The sequence below is a fragment of the Anabrus simplex genome, chromosome 13, assembly GCF_040414725.1.
Source record: "Anabrus simplex isolate iqAnaSimp1 chromosome 13, ASM4041472v1, whole genome shotgun sequence".
Lineage (NCBI taxonomy): Eukaryota > Metazoa > Arthropoda > Insecta > Orthoptera > Tettigoniidae > Anabrus > Anabrus simplex.
The window spans coordinates 27,495,429-27,518,801 of NC_090277.1; the positions used below are offsets into that span (position 1 = coordinate 27,495,429).

Consider the following 23,373-nt stretch of genomic DNA (forward strand, 5'->3'; position numbering starts at 1 on the left):
ACAGAATACAAGATTGAAGTTACGGATTCGATTCCAGTTAGATTTCCGCCTTATAGGCTGTCTCCACCTAAAATGAAGGCCCTTAAAGAGATCATCGATCAGATGTTAAAGGACGGTATAATTCGACCCTCCAAGTCGGCGTATTCATCGCCCATTTTTATGGTGCCGAAACCCCAAAGCGGCTTCAGGCCTGTGATTGACTACAGGGCTTTAAATCGGAAGGTGGTGTTACAATCTGTGCCCCTTCCCACCTTCATTCTTGTTTTTCATGGTTTCGGAAACCCAAGTTCTTTACCATCTTAGACCTTAATCAGGCGTACAATCAGATCCCTCTAGCTGAAGAATCTAAGCATCTAACTGCTTTTGCCACGGATTGGAACTTGTATGAGTACAACCGCGTGCCTTTGTGCTCCCCTAGGGGGCAGCTGTTCTCACTAGACTGCTAGGTAGGGTCTCCTCCGACATCAAATTTGAATATTTGTATCACTATCTTCATGATGTCGTCGTATTTTCTGAGACCTTTGAAGAAAGATCATCTAAAGCAGGTACTCAATCGCCTTCGTAAGGCCGGGTTGACTGTCAAGTTATCTAAGGTAGGTTTTGCTAAACCTTCCATGTCATTCCTAGGACGTATTGTGTCGCCCGACGGGGTTTCTATTAATCATTCGAGAACACAGGCCATCCGTGATTTCAAACCCCATAAGGACTTCAAAGGGATTGCCAGGTTCATCGGCATGGTGAATTTCTTCAAAAAAATGTATTCCTAACTTCGCTAACAGAGCGGCACCTTTGAACTTACTTCGTAGGAAAGGTGTCAAATTTGAGTGGGGACCGTCTCAACAAGCCGCTTTTGAAGATCTGAAATTAGCTCTTTGCAACGCCCCTGTCCTTGCTATGCCTGATTGTTTGAAGAAACTCATTTTTCAAACCGACGCCTCGTCATCGGCGGTGGCTGCTGTCCTTCTTCAGGAAACAGAACTCGGAAGGCGCCCATCTCCTACGCGTCTATGACATTATCGGCTCAAGAGGCCAAATATTCCATCTATGAACTTGAGGGTTTGGCAGTTTTATTTGCACTAGAGAAGTTCCGACTCTATCTGGAACATATGAAGTTCGACCTGGAAACAGATAATCAAGCCTTAAGTTGGGTCTTAGCTAGGCCGCGTCGTACTGGTCGTATAGCCCGTTGGGCCATCAGGATTTCGGCCTTCCAGTTTGATGTAAGGCATATCACAGGATCTGAAAATGTTGTTGCGGAAGGGGTAAGCCGCATGTTTTCTCATGATGTGGAGATCACCGAACAAGGAGATAGTTCTTCTCTTCCCACGCCCATACCTTCGGGTATTAATACCATTCTAATTGATGCCTCCATGTTGTTTCGGGATATTGAAAAATATCAACGTGAAGATCCTGTGCTGGCCCCCATTACTGAAACCCTTTCTTCTCGGGAACATGTTATCCTTTATGTATTGAGGAACAGGGTTTTGTGTTGCCCGCCGAGGCATGATCAAAAGATGAAAGTAGTGGTTCCAGCCGTGCTTATACCTATGATCTTCAAATACTATCATGAGACTCCATTAGGGGAGCATTTAGGCATCTTCAAAACTCAGGAAAGGATCCGAGACATGTTCATTTGGAATGGTTTCGACGGCGCAATTCGTGAATTGGTAAAAGCTTGTAAATCTTGTTTGCTTAGTAAACCCACCTTGTCCACAAAGCTATGTCTATTATCATCTCACCAAGTGTCGCGCCCCATGGAACGCCTATATACAGACTACGTCGGACCCTTCCCCCAATCAAAGGGGAACGCCAGTAAATACATTCTAGTGTGTGTAGATGGTTTCACTAAATTTTCCTAGTTATTTCCGACTAAACTGGCAACCGCTCAGTCCATCATTTCTTGTTTAAATACTATATTTGCCTCTTTTGGACCCTGTCAATATATAGTTTCTGATAATGCTAAAGCCTTTACATCCAATTTATTCCGTTTTGATCTGTCTATATCACATGTAACTACTTCGGCTTATTATCCCCAACCATCTCTGGCTGGGTGGGTCAATCGTAATCTTAGATCTGCCCAAATCGCATTTCATCATGAAGATCATTCCAGGTGGGATACTTCCCTGCATTGGCTGGCGCTCGCTTTAAATTCGGCGGTTCATGAGACTTACAAGTTCACACCAGCTTCTCTTATGTTTAAATTTGTTCCTAACACGCCGCTCTCTAACCTTTGGTCACTTAATGACGTATTATCCGAGACAATATATCCAAATGATATTAAGAGATCTATGGAAGAAGGCTAAGCGCAACCTGAAGGTTGCTCTTGAAAAGGTTAGGGAAAGATATGATCGTGGACGGAGGCCCACCAATTTAAAAGTTGGAGACCAAGTCGTGGTTAGGAATTTTGTTCCTGCGGGCAAGCGTGCCCCCAGATTCCATGGGCCGTGCGTCATTTTAGATTTTTTGACATCAGTTACATTATTGGTAAGCAATCCAGTCACAGAGAGGATCTTTAGAGTTCACCTCTCCCAGGTGAAACCTCAAATATTGACTTACTATTTTCGTTAGCCATCAACCTTTAGCAGGAGTCTGAAGGTTTTTTTATTATTTGAGGCCTTCTGCCCCAAGGGTTTTATTTAATTATGTGTATGACCTGTTATGTACGACCTTCCCCTCAGGATTTCCGGCTGTCAATTCCTTAGTGGCCATTACCAAGTCCCCGTCTCCTGCATCCACGAGTTGTTCACACACACACATCACCACCAACGCCGCCCGCCCCTCTGCCTCCCAAATAAAGGTCGTACTCTCCATTATCAAGCAACAACACTTCCCTGTCGCCTAGATCTTACTGTTTCAGTAACCCACTCAGCCAATCGCTGCCGTATTGCAACATCTGGTGAGAGAAACAGAAGTGGGGTAAGGGCCCACTCCACTCCAGTGAAGATTCCTTCGGAACGGCGCGCCGGATCCCATCTTCCCGGCAAAGGCTGAAGTGCGGTATCCCTACCGCGAACACAACTGGGGACTGTACATATACATCTCATCTGCGGCGACCATCACCACGACTACCCCTCTCATAATAACGGGAGAGGCGTATCTGAGGGTACTGGGAGGGTCTGGGTGACCTCACCTGGGTATCGGCAGCGGCGGCAGGACTTGCCGTTAAACCTATCAACAGGAAGGAATTTTGAGGGGGGAGGTCTGTACCGGGCGGTACACCTCTACTCCGCGCATTCAAAATCAGCGCCTTAAAAATATCTTCTATCGGTCGAAAGATGAAAGTGATACCACATGAAGTTGGAACATTAATCAGAAGATGTCACCACAAAAATACTGAGGAATTGTGTTGTTGTGAAGTTTCCTAAACTGGCTGAATTTCTCCTTGTTCTGTTTGCCATACACCAAGAAGTTTGAACATTTTTCCTCAGATGACACTACCCAAAAACTCTGATCATGTACTCTAGTGCAAGGTGAAATAACTTATAACTTAAAGAAGTTTCATATTCCTAGGTTTTCCATAACTGATCAATGTTCATTTGTTTTTGGGTTGGCAATACTTCATTTTCTTCCCGCCAGTACTGAATCTAGCCAATCACGAATTTTTGTAATCAATTTTCAACAAATCCCGCATTTCTTGTTCACTTTGAATCTACCAATAAAAATTAAGAGGGTGTGTCCTGATTAGTCTTGAATGATCTCGAACCTTCCCTGAGGGTATATAAACTGTGGCTTTTCATGTTTCCTTGTCACTTGATCACCGTCTTTCGAAGTGTGTGCGTTAAAGCAGGAGGCGGGGCCGCCTCTTTCTTCGGTCAGCAGAACATCTATAAGGTAATGGCCACATAACTTCACCCTTTCTTGCTACCCCCATGGTTTTATTCGAGGGGAAGGTCCGAATCTTTAATTAAGTAACAGTACTCTTCTAATGTGTAAATTTTCTTTTGGCAAATGTAAAAACTTCACAAAATCTTTAACTGTAAATCGGGGACAGAGAGTGAGTTACCACCTTGAGCTCCCCTTCATCTTGGTTTGAGGTGTCCGCGATTTTGCAACCTTTTTGTAATGGATTACAGTAATTCCTATGCGAGCCACCTTAGTAGTTTGAGAATACCCCTGTTTCATCGGCCTAGAGCCCTGCAGGTTTTTAAATTTTCATTATCTTGGAGCGCAGTGTGCGCCCCCATTCATTTTGTGTTTGGGCCAGATTTCTAACCTGATCTTTTTCCATGAAGGCCCAATAGGTTGGGTATTAAATACCCCCGTAAAAGTGAATTCAATTTGTAAATGGTGGCTTGAGAGGGCAGTAAGAAACTGGGAGCCTGTTTGCTCTGTTTCAAAGTTTTTGTCAGTTTAATGAGTGCCTCTGGAAGGCTAGATGTTGTATTTAGGGAGCAAGTGCTCTCAAATTAGGGGATATCTGCCCTTAACTAAATAATACAACTCCCGTTTGTAAAATTATAAAACTAGAGGCTTGAAGCCCAGAATCTGTAAATATCACTAATCTTGGATTTTTCTCGTCTTGTTTCAAGATTGCTTTTGTACCTGATATGCTGTTATGTTCACTAAGTGAAAAATTGTTAAGTTGTGGTTTTCTGAAGAAATATAACCTTCAGTTCAAGTTTTACATTAATTTTGATATTGTAGATAGACCCATTTACCCCAGCACCTTCTTTAACCTCTTTCTGCTCCACGGGTATCCCCGTAACAATTATTATTGTTATTTCTTCTTCTTGCGTTCCGGCCTTCTAAGGACCACGTTACAATTTCAATTGTTCCTCCTTAGTTGTTCTTTCCTTTTCTTCCAGTATTCTTTCATTGTTTCACTGTGTTTCTTTTTCCTGTCTTCAGTCCACTTTGTGCCTGTTTTCTTTTCCTTCCTCCCTTGGAATCCTTCCATTTGTAAGACTTTCTTCCTAAAAATCTTTCTTTCCAATAATTCTTCTTCTCGTATGTTGTTCCTTTCCAGGTCTTTCTTGATATTATTATTATTATTATTAATTATTATTATTATTATTATTATTATTATTATTATTATTATTATGAACGGCTAAATTCAGATGAGAACGAACAGTGCTTGAAGCTTTTGCTTGATGCTTATTCTAATAGTAAGACACTTCCTTAATGGGGCTGACTGATCACAAATCAACATCACAGAGGTGATCTAAAAGTGAACCAATAATCCATCACATAGCATTTTTGTACATCATGTAATAAGGGCTATAAATGGATACATGTATGTATGTAAGAACGTATTTAGTATTTTGTACTGCATATAGAACAGGGTAATCTTCTGGATAACTACAGGCCATGCTGCCAAAAGGGGCATACACGGACACGGTGCAATAAAAATTATTATCCATGAACACGTTAAGAAATGTCCTGTTAAAGGAATACACACATACACACACACATCCTTATTATAGACTGTTATTTCCGTTGGTATTCAGTCTGCAAGCCTCTGTGTATTTACTAATCACCACAACAATCCCCTATTTTGAAATAGTTCTATATCTCTTATCTTTAAATCATTAGAAACTGAGTCGAATGATCAACAACTTGGTCTCCTTGTATTCCTCTTACCCTCCATGGCCGACTCCATCATTCTCCTATGTAAACTATCAGCTCCATTCACCTCAAATGACACCACAACTGATGCGGTTCATGAATACAGCCCTATCCATTGAGTTCAATCGTAACTTAGTCTTTATATCATCATACTGAGTACCCTCCTCCCATTGCCCCCACCAGTGTTTACTAGCAATCATTCTCGCTACTGTCATCCCTGTTACTTCTAACTTGTGAATAAGATATCCTGAGTCCACCCAGCTTTCACTCCCATAAAGCAAAACAAAGTTGGTCTGAAAACACACCAATGCAAGGATAGTTTCATCCGGGACATGACTTACTTCTTCCAGAATACTGTAGATTGCAACCGTCAGCTCGCTGCATTAGCTTGATTCAAGTTTACATACTATATTACCAGCCTATATTACACATACTAAATATTTGAAATTATCTATCTGTTCCAAATTTTTATCCCCAATCTAGCATTCAATTCTCTTGGATTCCTTATGCTCTGACATCAATTTAGTCTCAGAAAGGCTAATTTTCATACGATACTCACTGCACATGCTATCAAGTTCCAAGATAGTAGACTGCAGGCTTTTGGCAAAATGTGCCATTAAGATAAAGTCATTAGCATATGCCAGATTGCTTACTAAATTTTCACCTTACTGAATCCCTCACTGCCACTTTACACCTCTTACAAGATGATCCATGTAAACTACGAACAACAGCTTTCAGTAAGTTTCCAGTAAGTTTGGTATATTTGAAATAAGTTTCACCATGCATATCTTGTGGGACAGTAAAATCACTGCTCAAGTCTTCCTATACACCTCCAGTCAATGCATGGATGTCGAAATGATGTTGAACATAAAAACTACCCATGGATAAGACGATTCTAAATGTGGGTTCATATATATCCTGTAGTATTTCAGTTACGAGAATTCAAACAACAAAAAAGTCAGACAAGACTCCAAAGCTAAAAAATATGTACTATCATTATTATATCTGAAATTGTTAATTATACGAAAATGTTGCCAAATTAATCAATGTATAGATACACACTTGTTAAAATTTCATTTATATAGATTACAACCATTACTAAAGTGCTTGGCTTATCAGTCCATGGACTACAATGATGCAGCTTTACACGTCACTTTATCCTGTCCCACCAGCTCCTTCTCTAACTTGTGCAGTGTTTTGCTCAGAAATTTTGTCAGGCGGGTATCAGGAATGAGTGGCCAGGCAGGGGATAATGAGTACCAAAATGGATACAATAAAATTCAATTTATTACCCTCAGGGCATTCATATTACCAGGCAGGTAACATTAACTGCAAAATTGAACTATTTTAGTGTTATTATCATGAACAAGATAACTCATTACATTGAACATGTCATGTTCTACTGCTCGTTCATAATCATTCAATACCGGGGATTACCATTCCATTGCTGTGTAGAGCCATGGGAGTTTGTGATGTCATGCAGAACCGCTAAACATTTTAAACTCGCATGTAATTGATGTAATTTTTCTGAAAATAATGATTGACCATTTAATTGAACAGTTTTGCAGTATGTAATTAGTGCATATCTCGGTTATGCTAGAAGGGCGGTCTAGAAACATGGCAGGGCAGTACACCCATTAAAAAGGTCATACGGAGAGCACAGTAGTTAAACTTATATTTACTAAAATCCTTTTATCAAACTAACGTTATGGCCTGCTCTACCAATCGAAACTTCTAGCTAGATTTGCACCCAAACAAAAGTCCTGCAGAATTTTGTTTTAAAAAAGATAACAATAATAAGGTTGTTATAACATTCCCTCAGTTGAAGTAGATTTCATAGAACACAGTCTAATCAGGTGATACAAGTGTCATAATATAATGGTGTAAAAAGGGGGTCAACAATTCTGCCATTAAATGGTTTTTAAATGCAATTTAATGTGACTTTTCATTTCAATGGAATACTTAACCATCTCACTATCCACATGAGCCTGGTGAATACCTCACCCTAACAAGGATTATGAATATTACCCCCATACATTTATCTACCTGTGCAATATCAAAAGCAAAGGTGTAGGAAGCCTTATGATTGTTGTGACAGTTATGCTATACCTTGAAGCATTGCAGTTGTAGCTATTATAATTCTTGTAATTTAAAAGTTCCTACAAGTTGGGACTCCATCTTACCAATGAATAGAAGTTGTATTGCCAGCTGGATGAGTAACTCTCAGGATGCTGGATGGGACTCAGTACTGAAAACAACCTAATGATGTTTACATATCATTCTAGGTTCCATTACTTTTTTTTTTGTGGGGACATATTCAAGGCATTCTTTAAGCACCAATAATGGTTACTTACAATTGCAAGCGCACTAATTTCACAAACTGCCTGAACTGCTCCATCCAGGAGTGCCGTCAAGAGTTGCCAACAAGTTGTGACCATCCTGAACAAGCCATAGATTGTTCAAGTAGGGGAGTATAAATAATCATCACCCCCCTCCCATAGCTCTCTCATAAGTTTGTTTTTCAGTGGCTTCCATGACTGTTAGATGTTCTGGTTGTTTTTCAAATATAATTCACAAAATCTCAACAGAATTCTTCACAGTAAACTTAATGTAGCTCTGACCTTAGAGATGGCTGTTAAAGCTTTAAAATCAGGATGTAAACATATAAGTGAATAGGATAATGAAAATATAAGTTAAGAGAACACAACACAAGAAATTTTACAAAAACAACTAAAATATTGATAAAAATCACAACAAAAATTTCTCTTCATGAATATGTAGGAACATTATATAACGAAATGGAAAATCCAATTGTCTAAGTTGACCATCGATGTTATAAAATCTATTCAATAAGGAGAAAAGATGAGTAAAAATCAATAATTGGCAAACTACACATACACACATCAATATAAATCTGTTAGTGCCAAAGGATAATCAATACTGCAATAATGAACTTGATCCTCTCATGATTTTAGATAAAAAGGACCCGACCAGTCCCAATCAGTTATTTTTTCAGGAACAGTAACCTAAATGTCACTATCAGTAGTTTTAGCAAAGAAAGAAAAAGTCCATAGCACAGATAAGATCCCAAATCAGCATCAAGTTTCAGGTATTGATATCTCAAACGCACTGTGAATCTTACCAGAGCCCTGCAGGTAAAATGACAGTGCTCATTTTCTAAAGAATAAGGCCTGCTCATTTAATTTACACTGAAAGTAATAGATGTTATGTTCCAAAGTCAAAAACTATCCACTATTTCCAGTAACAATGAAGGACATCCAGCATGTAATCACCACTCATCTGATGGCCACTGACAGCTACAACATACAGCACACCTACCAGACTACCTCCTAGATATGTCATGCTATGAAAGGTGAACAAAATGAAATATCTGACACATTACCTTTTAAGAGCTGAAGAGTTTATGTCTCTTGTTATGTGCCGAATATAACTGCAGATGAAATACTTTGTAACTTATAGCTCTGAAAATGTTTTGATTATCAATTAAATTCTGATCACTATAAAGCAAACAGGAATAATACTTTTGAAGGATGCACTTTCCGTTCCTTTAAGCCAGACAGACACGTTCCTCCTTGATCTCTATTTTCTGGCCCATTTCACACAGCTACAGAAATCTCTATATGAAAATGAGCCAAAAATAACCCCTACCCTGAATTTACGTTTTAAAAAACGTGCCAGAAATATATACAAGCGTTGAGTCATAAGTCACGGCAACTATTTTTTTTCTTCTCACGAACAGGAAAAAACATCGATAATCTATGATATGCAGTTGAAAATATAGGGTATGTACTTATGTGTCGTGCCTGAAGCCAAATTCCGACTTCAGGAGATTCTCATAGGTAACGTGACAGAACACACGCCATTGGTAAACATTTTATTATGGTATAGACAGCAAATACACAAGACTACATACAAAGGACAGGTCTCCACTAGTTAGAGACCTTCGAAATAATCTACTTCGTACATCACTGTCCATGGACACTGGATGGCCTGGGTGAGGCAAATCGGCAGTTGATGCTCTAACCTATTTGAACATCTCCACCCACCTCGCCACTGTTCTATAGGACATGGCATGCACACCTAATGCTTCCCGCAGCTCTGTATGGCATTGGCGTGCATTTCTGCCGCAGAGAACTGCTATTTTAATATACAATCATTGTTCCCGCTTGTTGACTTCCATTTTGAGACGCTCTCACTCACACACTGTACTTGGGGGCATGCTTAGACCCATACTGTTGTTTAAATACACCATCTAGTTGCATCATATGCAAGTACATACCGTACATTTCCAAATGCATATCTTAGATTTCCCGTGTTGTCTCATGTTCGTGAGGAAAAGAAATAGTGGCCATGACTTATGACTCGACCTACATATAATTACTGTCATCATCATTAGGGTCATAGTTTATTGACCAATGAAGTAAACAGGCAGGCCTGTACCTCTCCATTATTTTCAATGTCTATCACAGCCACACAGACTCTAATCTTCAATGAAAATCAAATCACAGGGACAAAGCTTCTATTTCAAACATCCCACATGCAATGGCAGGGACAAAATGTCAGCAATCCATATTTGAAAATGGAGAATTCAATTTTCCTTAAGCAGGTTAGCAATCCCTATTGGCTAACATTGTGGGACCATGCAGTTTGTCTGCCACTGCTAAGCAGAGTCTTGGAGGGGCGTGCCAATCTAACGAATGAGCCCAAGTGGCACGACTGGGTGAAACTCTGCAAACACACATGGCCAAACCACCCAAAAGCTGGTTCTATTCACAAGATTCTAAAATCTCTTGAACTTGATTGTGACTGGCATTAGAAAATGTTGAAAACTCCCAATAATCTAATGTTAATTCTGTTGAGTTTGCCAATAAGGTAGAAACTCTTGAACTTGATTTTGAATGGTGGTAGGAAATGTGGTCTTACAGTGTATGGGGTCCTTCCCATTTTGTTTCTCAGACAGAGTTTTTTTTTTTGCTAGTTGCTTTACATCGCACCGACACAGATAGGTTTTATGGTGCCGTTGGGATAGGAAAGGCCTAGGAGTTGGAAGGAAGCGGCCGTGGCCTTAATTAAGGTACAGCCCCATCATTTGCCTGGTGTGAAAATGGGAAACAACGGAAAACCATCTTCAGGGCTGCCGACAGTGGGGCACGAACCCACAATCTCCCGGACGCAAGCTCACAGCCGTGCGCCTCTACGCACACGGCCGACTTGCCCGGTCAGACAGAGCTAAGGGAATAAAATTTAATATAATCTTACTCACTGCATGTACAGTAATTTACGTAGAAATCCATATACAAAGTAGAATACTGTACTGAAGCATGGGTAAATTAGGTAGTGTGTAATATTTATTCATGGAATGTTTGGGATAATGGAACCTGTGTGTAATCGCATGCCACACAAAACTTTTTTCGAGCTACTTGTTACCATTTTTATTATTATTATTATCATTGTTTCCCTCCTGTATTTTACTGATTTTATGTTTAATGGGTAACTTTTATTATTATCAAGGCAAACTTTTGTTAGCCTGGTACCAGTGGGTGGTGAGGGAATCCCTCAATCATTGATTTTGTCGCACTGCAGAATCATTTTGCACTGTGTCTCTCCTTCTACGTATCTTCTGTATTAGTCTGCGACTTTGTATGTTGGTGAAGGTTCGTTACCGAGCTCGATAGCTGGAGTCACTTAAGTGCGGCCAGTATCCAGTATTCGGGAGATAGTAGGTTCGAACCCCACTGTCGGCAGCCCTGAAAATGGTTTTCCGTGGTTTCCCATTTTCACACCGGACAAATGCTGGGGCTGTACCTTAATTAAGGCCACGGCCGCTTCCTTCCCACTCTTAGCCCTTTCTTGTCTCATCATCGCCATAAGACCTATCTGCATCGGTGCGACGTAAAGCAACTAGCAAGAAGAAGAAGAAAGTTCGTTACTTTACTTGTCAGTGCGTTGTTGTCATCCTTGCAGTTCAGTGAGATTTTCCCTCACCTTGCATTTTGTTACATTAGTGTTTCTGTCATTGTTGAATACTGTAAATATACTGACTATATTTGAAAATATTGAACTAGGGTTGTCAAGAAAGCACAGAAACTGTTACAATGGATACATAGAGTGGAAAATGAGATGAACAGGAATGAAGAAGCAGGTGAAGATACAGATTACATAACTGGCAGTTGCTATGATAATGTTGAACGAATTAAACAAAGTTTTCTCTAATAATTGAAACGTAACCTGTTCTTACGAATTCCCTTTAAGGGCACAAAACAGATCTTATACACAGGGAAAGGTGGAGGAACCACAGGGGATGTACACTGCAGAAACAAGACACACAATACTTCGAACAGCAATCTTTTGAGACATCTACCAAGTGTTAGAGGAAGAGCAAGAAATGTAAATTCGGCATTAGAAGCATGGCATTTATTTTCCCCTGCAGATACTACAAGGCTAACTGTGCAGTATACCAATGTCAAATTGGCAGAAATGCATAAAAGTCACCCGTGAAAGAGATGATATGTGGGCTGGTGAAGATACCTTGGAAATGAACCCGCAGACCAACAGGCATCCCTACTCCTGGGGGCTTTATAATTCGGGACAGTGTGGCTGATAGAAGTGGCATCCTAGTACTAGCATTAGTAATAGTAAAAGGTATTTGTCTATAGCTATGGGAATATATCGGAGTTAGCCTTCTCCTCTCCATGTTAGGAGCAGCTACGAAAGGCGTCCCCTCTCCATGTTAGGTGTGGCCTAAATTTCTGCTGGCAGTAGCTCTAAAATGCCCAATGCCAGGCTGTAGCGACAAGCTGGTCGGTAACTCTGTCACAACCCATTAATCACGTCTACGTCAGTTTTGTCAGATAATGCTAGGATGTCCCCAGAAGGGATGCACGTTGGACTCGCCTGACTGCCGTGACAAATGGACAAAGGCTACTGGTTCAAGGGCGGAACCAGCTAAAGAAGCTAGCTCAACGCAAGCAACATTTACACAACGCCACGCTAAACATTCATACTCTTACTGGACGCAGTCGAGAACTAGCAGCAATGCTGAAGGAATGGAAAGTGGACAGTGCGTGTGTGCAAAAAACACATTGGGAAGGCCAGTAATGTCATGACATCGGTGATGGCTATAAACTGATTCACCATGGTACATCCAACAGGAATGTTGTTGCAATCACCCTTTGCGCCAGCCTGTGAGATCAAGTTGTTGAGGTTTAGTGCTATTCTGACCACCGTATGTCAATTACTATCGACACTCTATCCTCTCGACTCCATGTCTTCCCTGCACATACACCACAATCTGGCTGAGGTGACCTAGAAAATTAACAGTTTTGGCAGGAGCTCCAAGACAATGTTTCAGCGTGCCCTCAAGATGAGTTTCTACTGATCTGCAGTGATCTTAATGGGCATGATGGTCACACCAACGATGGCTACAGCTACGGTATTTGAAATGATGATGGTACTCAAATTTTGGATTTTGCCGAGGCAAATGACATGGTTATTGATAACACGTTTTCCAAACAGTGCATCAACCACCTCACCACCTAAACTAGTGGTCACTATAGCAGCCAAATTGACTTCATCCTTGTTCAACGCTATGATCTCAGACTAGTATCAAATGTCAAGGTTATATCATCTGACTGTGTAGACCCTCAGCATACGCCACTCACAGCTGACTTAAGGATCTGTAAACATTGTAGAAGTTGAGGGATAAATGCCCCCAAAAAGATCACGTGATGAAAGCTTAAAGACCAAAAGGAGACCCTAGCCAGCAGTGTATATTATCACCCTGAATGCGACTGACAACACATGGACAACATTCTGGAAATCTGAAACTGCAACCGCCACAGCAACATTGGGTACAACAAAACCTAGTTCCCACCGTATTGACAAGCAAACGTGGTTATGGGTGGCCAAAGTCCAAGAAAAGGTGCATGAAAAGAAGAAGGCATATGGAAACTGGGTTTCACAAAAGACTCCACAGAACAGGCGAAGATATGACACAGCCAAACGTGAGCCGAAAAAAGTTGTTGCTGAAACTAGGCAGTCACCATAATGACCTTTATGCAACACTAAATTCAAAGGAAGGAGAGAAAACTACCTTCCCTCCCACCAAAACTAGAACAAAGTCTGCACAAGGTATTGGGCACTTTGTGTACATGAAATGCAAAGATGGTCAGCGATTACAACACGACAAACAGGACATCCTCAAACGTTGGCAACAACACTTTGAAAAGATATCTAACATTGAGTTCCCACATCCTCCTATTCCAGAAAGTAATCCAACTCCAACAGCAGGTCCTATCTCATGCATCACACCAGAGGAAGTCACCAACACCATCTGGAGTATGAAGAACCAAAATGCGCCAGGACCCGGCAGGCTTCTTGAAATTGCAGAAATTAAAAGAACCCGCGATCACCTGGCTGACCAACTTTTTCAATGCCATTGTTCACTCTGTCTCTGTTCCAGTGATTGGGCTACGAACATCACTGTGCCCATCTTTAAGCAAAAAGGTGACCCAGTGGAATGTGCAAATTACCTTCAATTCACCTCGTGTTGCACACAATGAAGATTTTTTAGAGAATCCTTGATCGACGACTGTGTGATATTGTTAGCGGATATATCAAGGGTACTGGAACAACCAATGCCATCCTTGCTCCCAGAATGCTCATTGAGAAGCATCCAGAGAAAAAACGGCCACTGCATATTGCTTTCCTTGATCCTGAAAGGGCTTTCGACAATGTTCCACATCGTGTGATCTGATATGCACTTCATGACCATGGTGTATCAGAAATGCTTATCATCTGGATCAAGATGCTTTACAGAAACACCACAAGTCATGTATGTTGCACTGTCAGCATCTCAGAGAGCTTCCCAGTGAAATGCGTGTACACCAAATGTCCGCATTGTCCACATTGCTCTTTGTTCTTTTCATGGGCACAATAACATGGGATCTACAGAGGAGTGTCCTTGGACTCATTATAAGCAGATGATGTCCCACTTGCTGATACAACAGCGTCAAGTTCAAGACTGCAACAGCCGTCTCTCATAGTACGGTCTTAGACTGAACAAAAAAGAAGACCAAATAACTGGAAACCATCTCAAGCAACAGCTCAATTCAAGTTGATGGAGAAACCTTAATAAAGACCGTAAGCTTCAGGTATCTAGGATCTCGCCTACAGACTGATGGTGGGATATGTGATGAAGTGCAAAGTCGAATACGGGCAGCACTGATGAGATGGAGGAAAGTCACAGGCGTACTCTGCGACAGAAGTATGCTACTATGCCTTAAGTCCAAAATATACCGCATGGTAGTACATCCTGTTGCTCTATACGGTGTCCAATGTCGACCACCTGACAAAGCTACAGAGCTCCAATTACACACCATGGAAATGTATGCTCTGCAGGTCAATCGGCATCACACTGCTGCATCATACCAAAAACGACACCGTCTGCCAGCAAATTGGCACTGCATCCATCACTGAAAAGGCACTGGGAAAATGTCTCCAATGGTATGGTCATGTCCTGTGTGGTGCACCTGGAACAGTAGCCAATTTCACCCACAGCTTTGAAATAAATGGGCAACGATGACACGGACATCCAAAGCAGAGCTGGCATGACACAGTGAATGTTGATATGAAGACTCTGGACTTAAGACCACACAACGCCCACGACCATGCAAAATGGCAAGCCAAGATTAGAACAGCGTACCCTGGACCAGTGGGAAAACACTAGGAAGGAAATGAAGATATTTTATCTTTATCTTACGTTTCTTCCCTTTTCTTGTATTTATCTGCCTTTTGTTTATCCTACAATCCCTACATCAAGTGTGAAGAAATGTGAAGCTGGTCCCTTGATGAGTCCTAATTCCCGCCCTCCTGATGACGCTGAGAAGCAGAAACAATCTAGTCTGAGGCTGAAAAGAGAGGGATGTAGAATTGGGATTGGGGAGCAGAAAGCCCGTGGCATTGTATAAAAATATGGAGATTATTGTCCTTTTGTGTTTTCATGTTCTTCCTTATCTCCTCTTTCTGTGGCACCCTCTTCCCACACTGAAGTGTGATTATCTTAATCCGATTATGTGTTCGTTTCCTCATGACACTTGTTTGTTTCTTTCCAATAAGCACTGCACCTTTTATGTTTGTCCTATGTTCCTAAACATTTTACCAGCTCCTATATTCCTTCCCTATTTACCTTGCTTCCTGCTTCAAAACTGAAGATCTGTCAAAGTAGCCCCTGAATGAGTGTTAACACCCACCTTCATGCTGAAGCTGGGAAGGAGAACTTGTCGGGGACTAAGAAGGGATGGATGTAGAAGAACTGGGGATGATAAACTCTCCTATCATGTGTGCCTCTATCTCTCTCTCTATCTCTCTCTCTCTCTCTGTATGAGTTGATTTGACAATTTTTGTTTCATCCCAATGCTTATTCTTCCATCCTTTGATTGCTATAGATTAGATTTGAGATAAACTATCAAGTGAATGCTCCTGCTATCCCAGTAGATCCAAAGCAGCCTTAACTCTTATCTCAAACAGACACAGAATGCATCTGTTTGGTCTTGTATCAGAACTAAAACCATTTGTATAAATAACCTCAATCACCTTCAATGGCTCAAAGGGCAAGAGAGATTTTGAGAAAACGAAACAGCAGACTACAAAGCTAAAACTGCATCCAGCTATCTAAACACCATTTCCTATAGTTCAATATCAATGACAAGATGTAGGAAGTTACTGAAACAATGAAAATCCATAGCCTGTTGCCAGTTATTCAACAAGGTCAGGAATGAAATGAATGAAGCCACCATCTAGTGGCGAGGATAGGAAACGTGCTGGCTGTCAAAGCCTGTTTCCCTCCTCTGGGGCAATTATTAATGACTGACATATGAAATGGAATGATACTGGAATGAAAGATTACAGGGTACACCAGAGTAGTGAGAGAAGAGCTTATCCAGCCTATACCTTGTCCTGTAAAAATGTCACATGGACTGACTGGTATTTGAACCACAGAACCCAGCAGTAAGAGGCCAGCATTCCGCTGCCTGAGCCATGGAGGCTTTTACTGAAAAAATACTACACCAAAATCTTGACTGAAACATATATCAACACACAGAATGCTTCTCATACTGAACTATTCATTCCAAGTATCTCCCATTGACTTTCTGTATATTTTGTGCCTAATTATGTCCACAAGCAATTTTTAATAAACCCAGGCTGCTTAAGATCACCCCCAACCCCCTCCCCCACAGAATGAACATAATTACTCCAGCACTGTGTGAAAGCCCAAAGAAAACAAAAAATGGCTTACCATATAATGAAAGAATGTACCCTCTTTGCAAGGCAATATCCTACTGTACCACAGAATCTTCACCCATCTCAAGAGCGAACATCACATCAAAACTCCCAGCATTTGAAAGCTTCACCATATCCATCGTCAGTAAGATTCAAGAATAACATGACTGCGCTGTAATGCCCAACTCTGTAAATACCACTGGTATATCAACACCATCTGCTAAATTAAATATTACGAAAAAGACCCACGTGATGTTTTCCATCTCCTGACAATATAACCTTATTAGAATATTATACTTTCAGCAATATCACATTTACAATATAGCAGGTCATGGTTTCTGTAAAAAAAATTCACTGTCAAGTTGTTATCATTATCAAAGTGTAGAGAAATGTCCACCTATGCAATACCATTAGATTAATAGTATATCTTATATAATTGGTACTAGTTTTGACCTTGCTAGATTAGGCCCTCTTCAGCCATGATCCAATTGGATATACATGCATACATATAACAACCAATAACAAATTACAAATTGGTATGTCTTTAGTAAAACCTAAATCTAAAACAGTGATGAAATGTCTGACTACATATTTAAAATTGAAACCAAAATAACACATTAAAATTGTTGTGACTGGTGTTGGACTATGCCAATGTCCTTATAATAACCAAGTATTCTTCAGTCCTGAATTGATCCTGCAGCTGATATTCACTTTCTGTATAGTGGACCCACTTGATCTACAAACTTTGCTTTGTTGAATAGAATATGTGAGTAAAAGTTTATACAGGTTGTTTCTATATTCCCATTACGGACTTCGAGGGCTTGCAGTGGGGATCAAGATGGCTAAGTTGAGCATAGGAACTTGTGTCCTGAAATCTACCATCTTCCCACTACCGTAAAAAAAACCCACCACAGCACACGTTCAAATCTTCCGCACTTTTGGCGCCACTGACTAAGAGCATGTATGTCATTGAACGATCATGTGATGCCCCATACCCCTACAGGTTTGCTCACTTTCCATACCATTCAGTTCAGGGTGTGATCTGAATGGAGACGTGTTGTGCCTGCTGTTGTACATGTGATTTTCATTCATACTACAGTACAGCAGTAATTCTTTACCATGTACACAGCAGTAAGCTGTACATACAGTAGTTCATAAGCACCGAAGATTTGGGCAACAGTGGATAGGTCGTAGCGGTCCAATTGCTTCGCCTGCACGTTCACCTGACATGACACTGCTAGACTACTACCTGTGGGGTCGTATGAACAATTGATCTATGAGACCCCTGTGGAATTTGAGGAAGATCTCCTGGCGCGGGTTATGGCTGCGGCGGATCTTGGAGCACCAGGTATTGATGATTGTGTTTATGAGAACATGACACATAGGTACCATCTGTGTCGACATCGGTGGTCGTCACATCGAGATCCGCATATAGTTGGACACCAACGACAAGCATCAGAAGTTGAACAGAGCGCCGAAAATGCAGGAGCTGTGAAAGTGTGCTGTGGAATTTTTATGCGGGTAGCGGGAAAATGGTACATTTCCAGACACAAGTTCCTATTCTAAACTTAACCATCTTCGTCCCCACTGCAAGCCCTCAAAGTCTGTATTGGGAATTTAGAAACATCCTGTATATAGCTCTGAAGAGGACATTCACAACAATAAGTGGCCTTTCCATCAGATGTAATGATCTATGGTTTTAATTCGTTATGAAGGAAATGCCCCATGTTCCTCATAATTTATGTGCACTCAACAGACACACCAACACCAGACTGGTTGCCAAGTGGAAGCAGAGGTATAGGTATCTTTAATAATATTAATCTAATGGTACTGAATATTTGGACCTTTCATTACCCTTACAACTTACAAGTTGTTATCATTACTGATTCTACATCATGCAAACAAGCTTTATGGATTTTGAAACATTAAGATGACGAAAATTGTTTCTGCAACAGGCTGATATATTTGAGCACCTTTAATACAATCAGGGTAATAATGGTTTTAATATGCGAACTTGACACCGGAACGCAAGCTCTCCACAACCTGAGCTATTCAGACGGCCATTCTTCCTGACAAGAGCTATAGAGCAAAGAGAGATGAAGAGAAAAACTCTTCTTCTGTAAAACCGAATGAGTGAATTCCAGCTTTCAGACATGCTGTGCAAAATAAAAGATTCATACTTGTAAAATCTGCATTCGTGTAATCATTAAAAAAATATTTAGTAAATTTGAGATCAGTATACAAATATATATGTGCCTTAAGAATAGACAGGAATTTCCTGAACAACAGACGAAAGAAGAGTTATGTAACCAGTCAAACTCAGACGACCGTTAAATGTGTACTTGTAATCACTATAAAGTTACCTGGAATGATACTTACGAATGAAGTATTTGATGTTTCCTCAAAGCAGACAGGTTCCTCTTTGATTTTTACTTCCAAATCCATTTTGAATAGCGTGTGAAGGTATAGACTGTTTTGGGATGTAGATTACTTCCACAGGCCTTGTACTGAAACATGGGCAACAAACTCTATTATTGCTGTTTTGTAGTCAAGCCTGCAGTTTTAGGTGACTGTTGATATTGTGCTTATAGCCACAGGACCTCCAGTTTTACCTAGAGACTGAACCTCAGGGATAGACATTTTCACTGACAGAACATACTACATCTACAGATCGGGATTAATTTGCACACACCTTTTGAAAAGCCTGTGACTATGCAACTTACAAATCGCCCACTACACTGGGAGTCTAATGACTGGTTTGTTGTACTTCCCCTTACAACTCTATACTGTGCTACGCTGTAATTTATTACATTTTGTCCTCTACACCACAACTGATATTTCTTTTCTTCTTTTCTTTTACAATTTGCTTTTACATCACACTGACACAGGTAGGACATATGGCATTATGGCTAGGAGTGGGAAGGAAGTGACTGTGGCCTCGAGTAAGGTATAGTCCAAGTATTTGGCTGGTGTGAAAATGAAAAAGCACAGAAAGCTGTCTTTAAGGCTGCTACTGCCACTTCCTTCCCACTCCTAGCCCATACCTATCCCATCATTACCATAAGTCCTATCTGTGTCATTGTGACATAAAGCCAATTGAAGAAAAAGGAAATTCAACAACCAAGCCTTCAAAACTATTCATTTCTTGCTCAATGAGCAGGACAAATTATTTGCTTTTAACCACTGTGAAGACATGACCTGCCCACCCTGTCTCTCCGCTAGCTGTATTGGTTATATATATTCTGTACTGCTCAATATAAACCTCACTGTCTTGAGACCAGAGTCCAGTGGTGGTTCAGATACAATACAAATTTGAAAGTCACTAATAAGAATGTTCTGATATAGTTCATTCAGATTTGTTTTCAATCCACAAATACTCGAATAATAAATGGAGAGCCCAGTCTTATTCACCACACTTACAATTTATGTAAATCATCCTGGATGTTAATGACAACTGTGCCTTAAGAATTTCAATAACAGTTTCTTACATACAGATTTAGGCATAGTTCTTCTCTCAACGCACAGTCCTCCCTGGGCTAGGAGTCCTTTTAATACCTACCGTACAATATGTTTAACTCAGTAGCAGTTAAGCCAGATTTCTTATTGGTCAAACAAATTATTTAATAGAGGATAGCCATGTACTCATTGGCAAATTTAACCAAAAAATTAAAAAAGCTACTGATTATGTTACAATATATACTGTATGTTCATTGCAACAAAAAGTTCCGAAGTGGCTATGAACTCCTTTGTTACACCAAACAGTTCCAAACTGTTAATGAACTCCTTCATTACAAAAACAGTTCCTAACTGGTTATGAACTCTTTCAATATTATCCATATGTGAATAAGAATGCTTCCAGAAATGATTGTTAGTAATGGTTGGTTGGAATTAGTTAAAGGAAATTGTGAACTGTATCAACACCATCTGCGAATTGTTACAAAACATTTGACAATGGTTGATGAAAGACCTCCTTATTCCAATGAGAAATACTGTATGTAGTCGCTCCACTTACTTGTCGAAATAGATGTGCATGTATAGAACACGCTGCCCCTGGTATTCAATATGAGAACATAGGATATAAACTTCATGGTTTTGATCCGTATTGAATTGTGGTCACAATAATAATTATTAAATTAATATTGTATGGTCCACCTTATTCAATACTATATTATGCAATATTATTGAATTACATTACTAAACTAGTGACTATTTTCGGCCTTGGCTGGCCATCATCCGCCTTAATGTAATACATCTAATAACTAAACAAATGTAAAAACACAAAACTGACATGATAACTAATGTACAAACACACAGTTGATATTAAAATCTGGGATGAAATAAGTTTAAAATCTGAAAAATAAATTAGGGTCTAAATTCTTAGCATCTGGTGTATGCTCATCTTTCTTGTACTGATAGAAATGAATGTTCCCCTAGTGCTTGTTAAAGTCATGCTGAAAACGGCATGATTTTAACAAGCACTACAGGAACATTTTATTTACGTTGGTCAATGTAGAAACACCATCTAGCAGTTCTGCATCAGCTGGTGTTTATTTACAGTGGCATCCAGTAGCTTGCATTCATTGTGATTCAATGAGAACTGCCGGAATTTGCTCCGAAATGGTTATGAATGTTGTTAAAACAGCATGAATTCAGAACTCACAGTTTAGAACCAGTTCTGAATTTCTGTTGGAACATGTATTCTACTGCACATGAAAAAGCTATTCAGAATCAATTCAGTACCATGTTGGGTCAAATTTGCAAGTATTATCACTAATAATGGTAGCTGGGTAATATTTAATGTAGACAGCCAACAGTTGGCTGAAAAACAGAATTATCTGCCGCTGTTCTTTTCTGTTTAATTACGAACTGAACAATAAAGACCTTATTTCCTATCACAGACCATTCGATATTAAGTTCCTTATGGAGATGTAGAAGACTGAGACTCCAACTTTATTAGCAACTAGCTGATGTACCTGTGCTTTGTTACAGGATTCTCCGAAAAACTGACTTTGTGGTTTTCCTAACTGAAGTCAACATAGGTCAGTGCAAAAATGACAGTAGGAAAGTAGCGATTAAAAGCAAATGCTATCGTATAAAATACTTGTTCAAATGAAAATCCGCACATTTTCTCACTTTTAACGAAGAGTACTATGGTGCCGATCTAACACTCCAAAGTTCCAGAGCTGGAATGACCAGGCCACAGATAGCTGTGAACACTCGTCTGCCAATATTCCCTTAAATATGCACACTGTTCAGTCCAATCAGTGCCTCAGAGTAAGGATCCAACAGCTTGAATACTATGATGAACCAGTGTGTTACGCTACCCGTAGTATCAGAAAATTTATGAACCAGAGGAATGGCATGCTAAAGAAGAAAGTCATCTAACTCCCCAGCTACTTCCTGCCAATATTCAGGCATGCTGTTACTCGCTACGACCAGGCGAGTTGGCCATGCGGTTAGGGGCATGCAGCTGTCAGCTTGCATCCAGGAGAAAGTGGATTCGAACTGTAGGTAGTCCTGAAGATGGTATTCCGTGGTTTCCAATTTTCACACCAAGCAAATGCTGGGGTTATACCTTAATTAAGGCCTAGGCTGCTTCCTTCACACTCCTAGACTTTTCCTATCCAACCGACGCCATAAGACCTATCTGTGTCGATGCGATGTAAGGTAAATTTTTTTAAATACTCGGTACAAAGCAGTAATCCTATCTATCGCAGATCAGTGGCAACAGAAAACACAAAGCACATCGCAACAAACAATGGTCAATGTAATGTTCTAAATCTAAATCTAGCTTTCGATATCCCTTGAGGGCAATAGCCTCTTGCTAAGCAGGGCTTTGCTCGGATAAACTCATTAGGTGAGCAGTCCTAAAGAGTGTGAAAGCATCCTGTGGTGCACTTTTCTTGCCTGTTAGTGACACAAACATTTCTAACCTATACATCTTGTCTGTTATCGAGTCTTGTTCATATAGGCTTATCTAAGCACACACAAAATTTTAATTTACATTTATACGCTTAAAGGAGTTCTTCAAGGGTCTTCCATTCTTCTCTTCCTCTTGCTCTTCTTGTCCACTGTGCACCAGCCATTTGCAGAAACGAATCAGCCCATCGAATTCTCTGTCTTCCTACATTTCTCTTGCCGATTCTAGGATCCCACAATGTTAGTCTGTGTGTCCACCTCTTGTGCTCCACTCTTGCTATGTGGCCTCTGCATTTCCACTTCAATCTGTCCACTATGTTGAGTGCAACTCTTATACCGGTCCTTCTGCGTACCTCCTCGTTCCTCATTCTGTCTTTCAATGTGATGTTGAGGTTTTTCCTTTCCATCCTGTGATGACCTATTTGCAGTGTTTTTCTTTGCTTCGAAGTTAATGACCAGGTTTGGCATCCATAAAGCATTACTGGTATTACACACTTCTCCAGGACTGCAGTATTCATACTTAGCTTTAGGGATATGTCCCCTGAATTGAATTTCAGGGAGCAGAATTTTGTCCATGCTTGACCAATT

General features: G+C 40.4%; 1 protein-coding gene across 1 annotated transcript in view; it reads right to left on the bottom strand.

The window, feature by feature from the left end:
* The window catches only part of LOC137502865 (zinc finger protein 782-like), a 59,050-nt gene extending 39,564 nt beyond the window's left edge, over nt 1-19,486 (bottom strand). Inside the window, exon 1 of the mRNA XM_068230022.1 lies at nt 19,246-19,486. Coding sequence (XP_068086123.1) covers nt 19,246-19,311 — 66 coding nt within the window. The 5' untranslated portion in view covers nt 19,312-19,486. The remainder of the gene's footprint in view (nt 1-19,245) is intronic.
* Nucleotides 19,487-23,373: the final 3,887 nt, after the last annotated feature.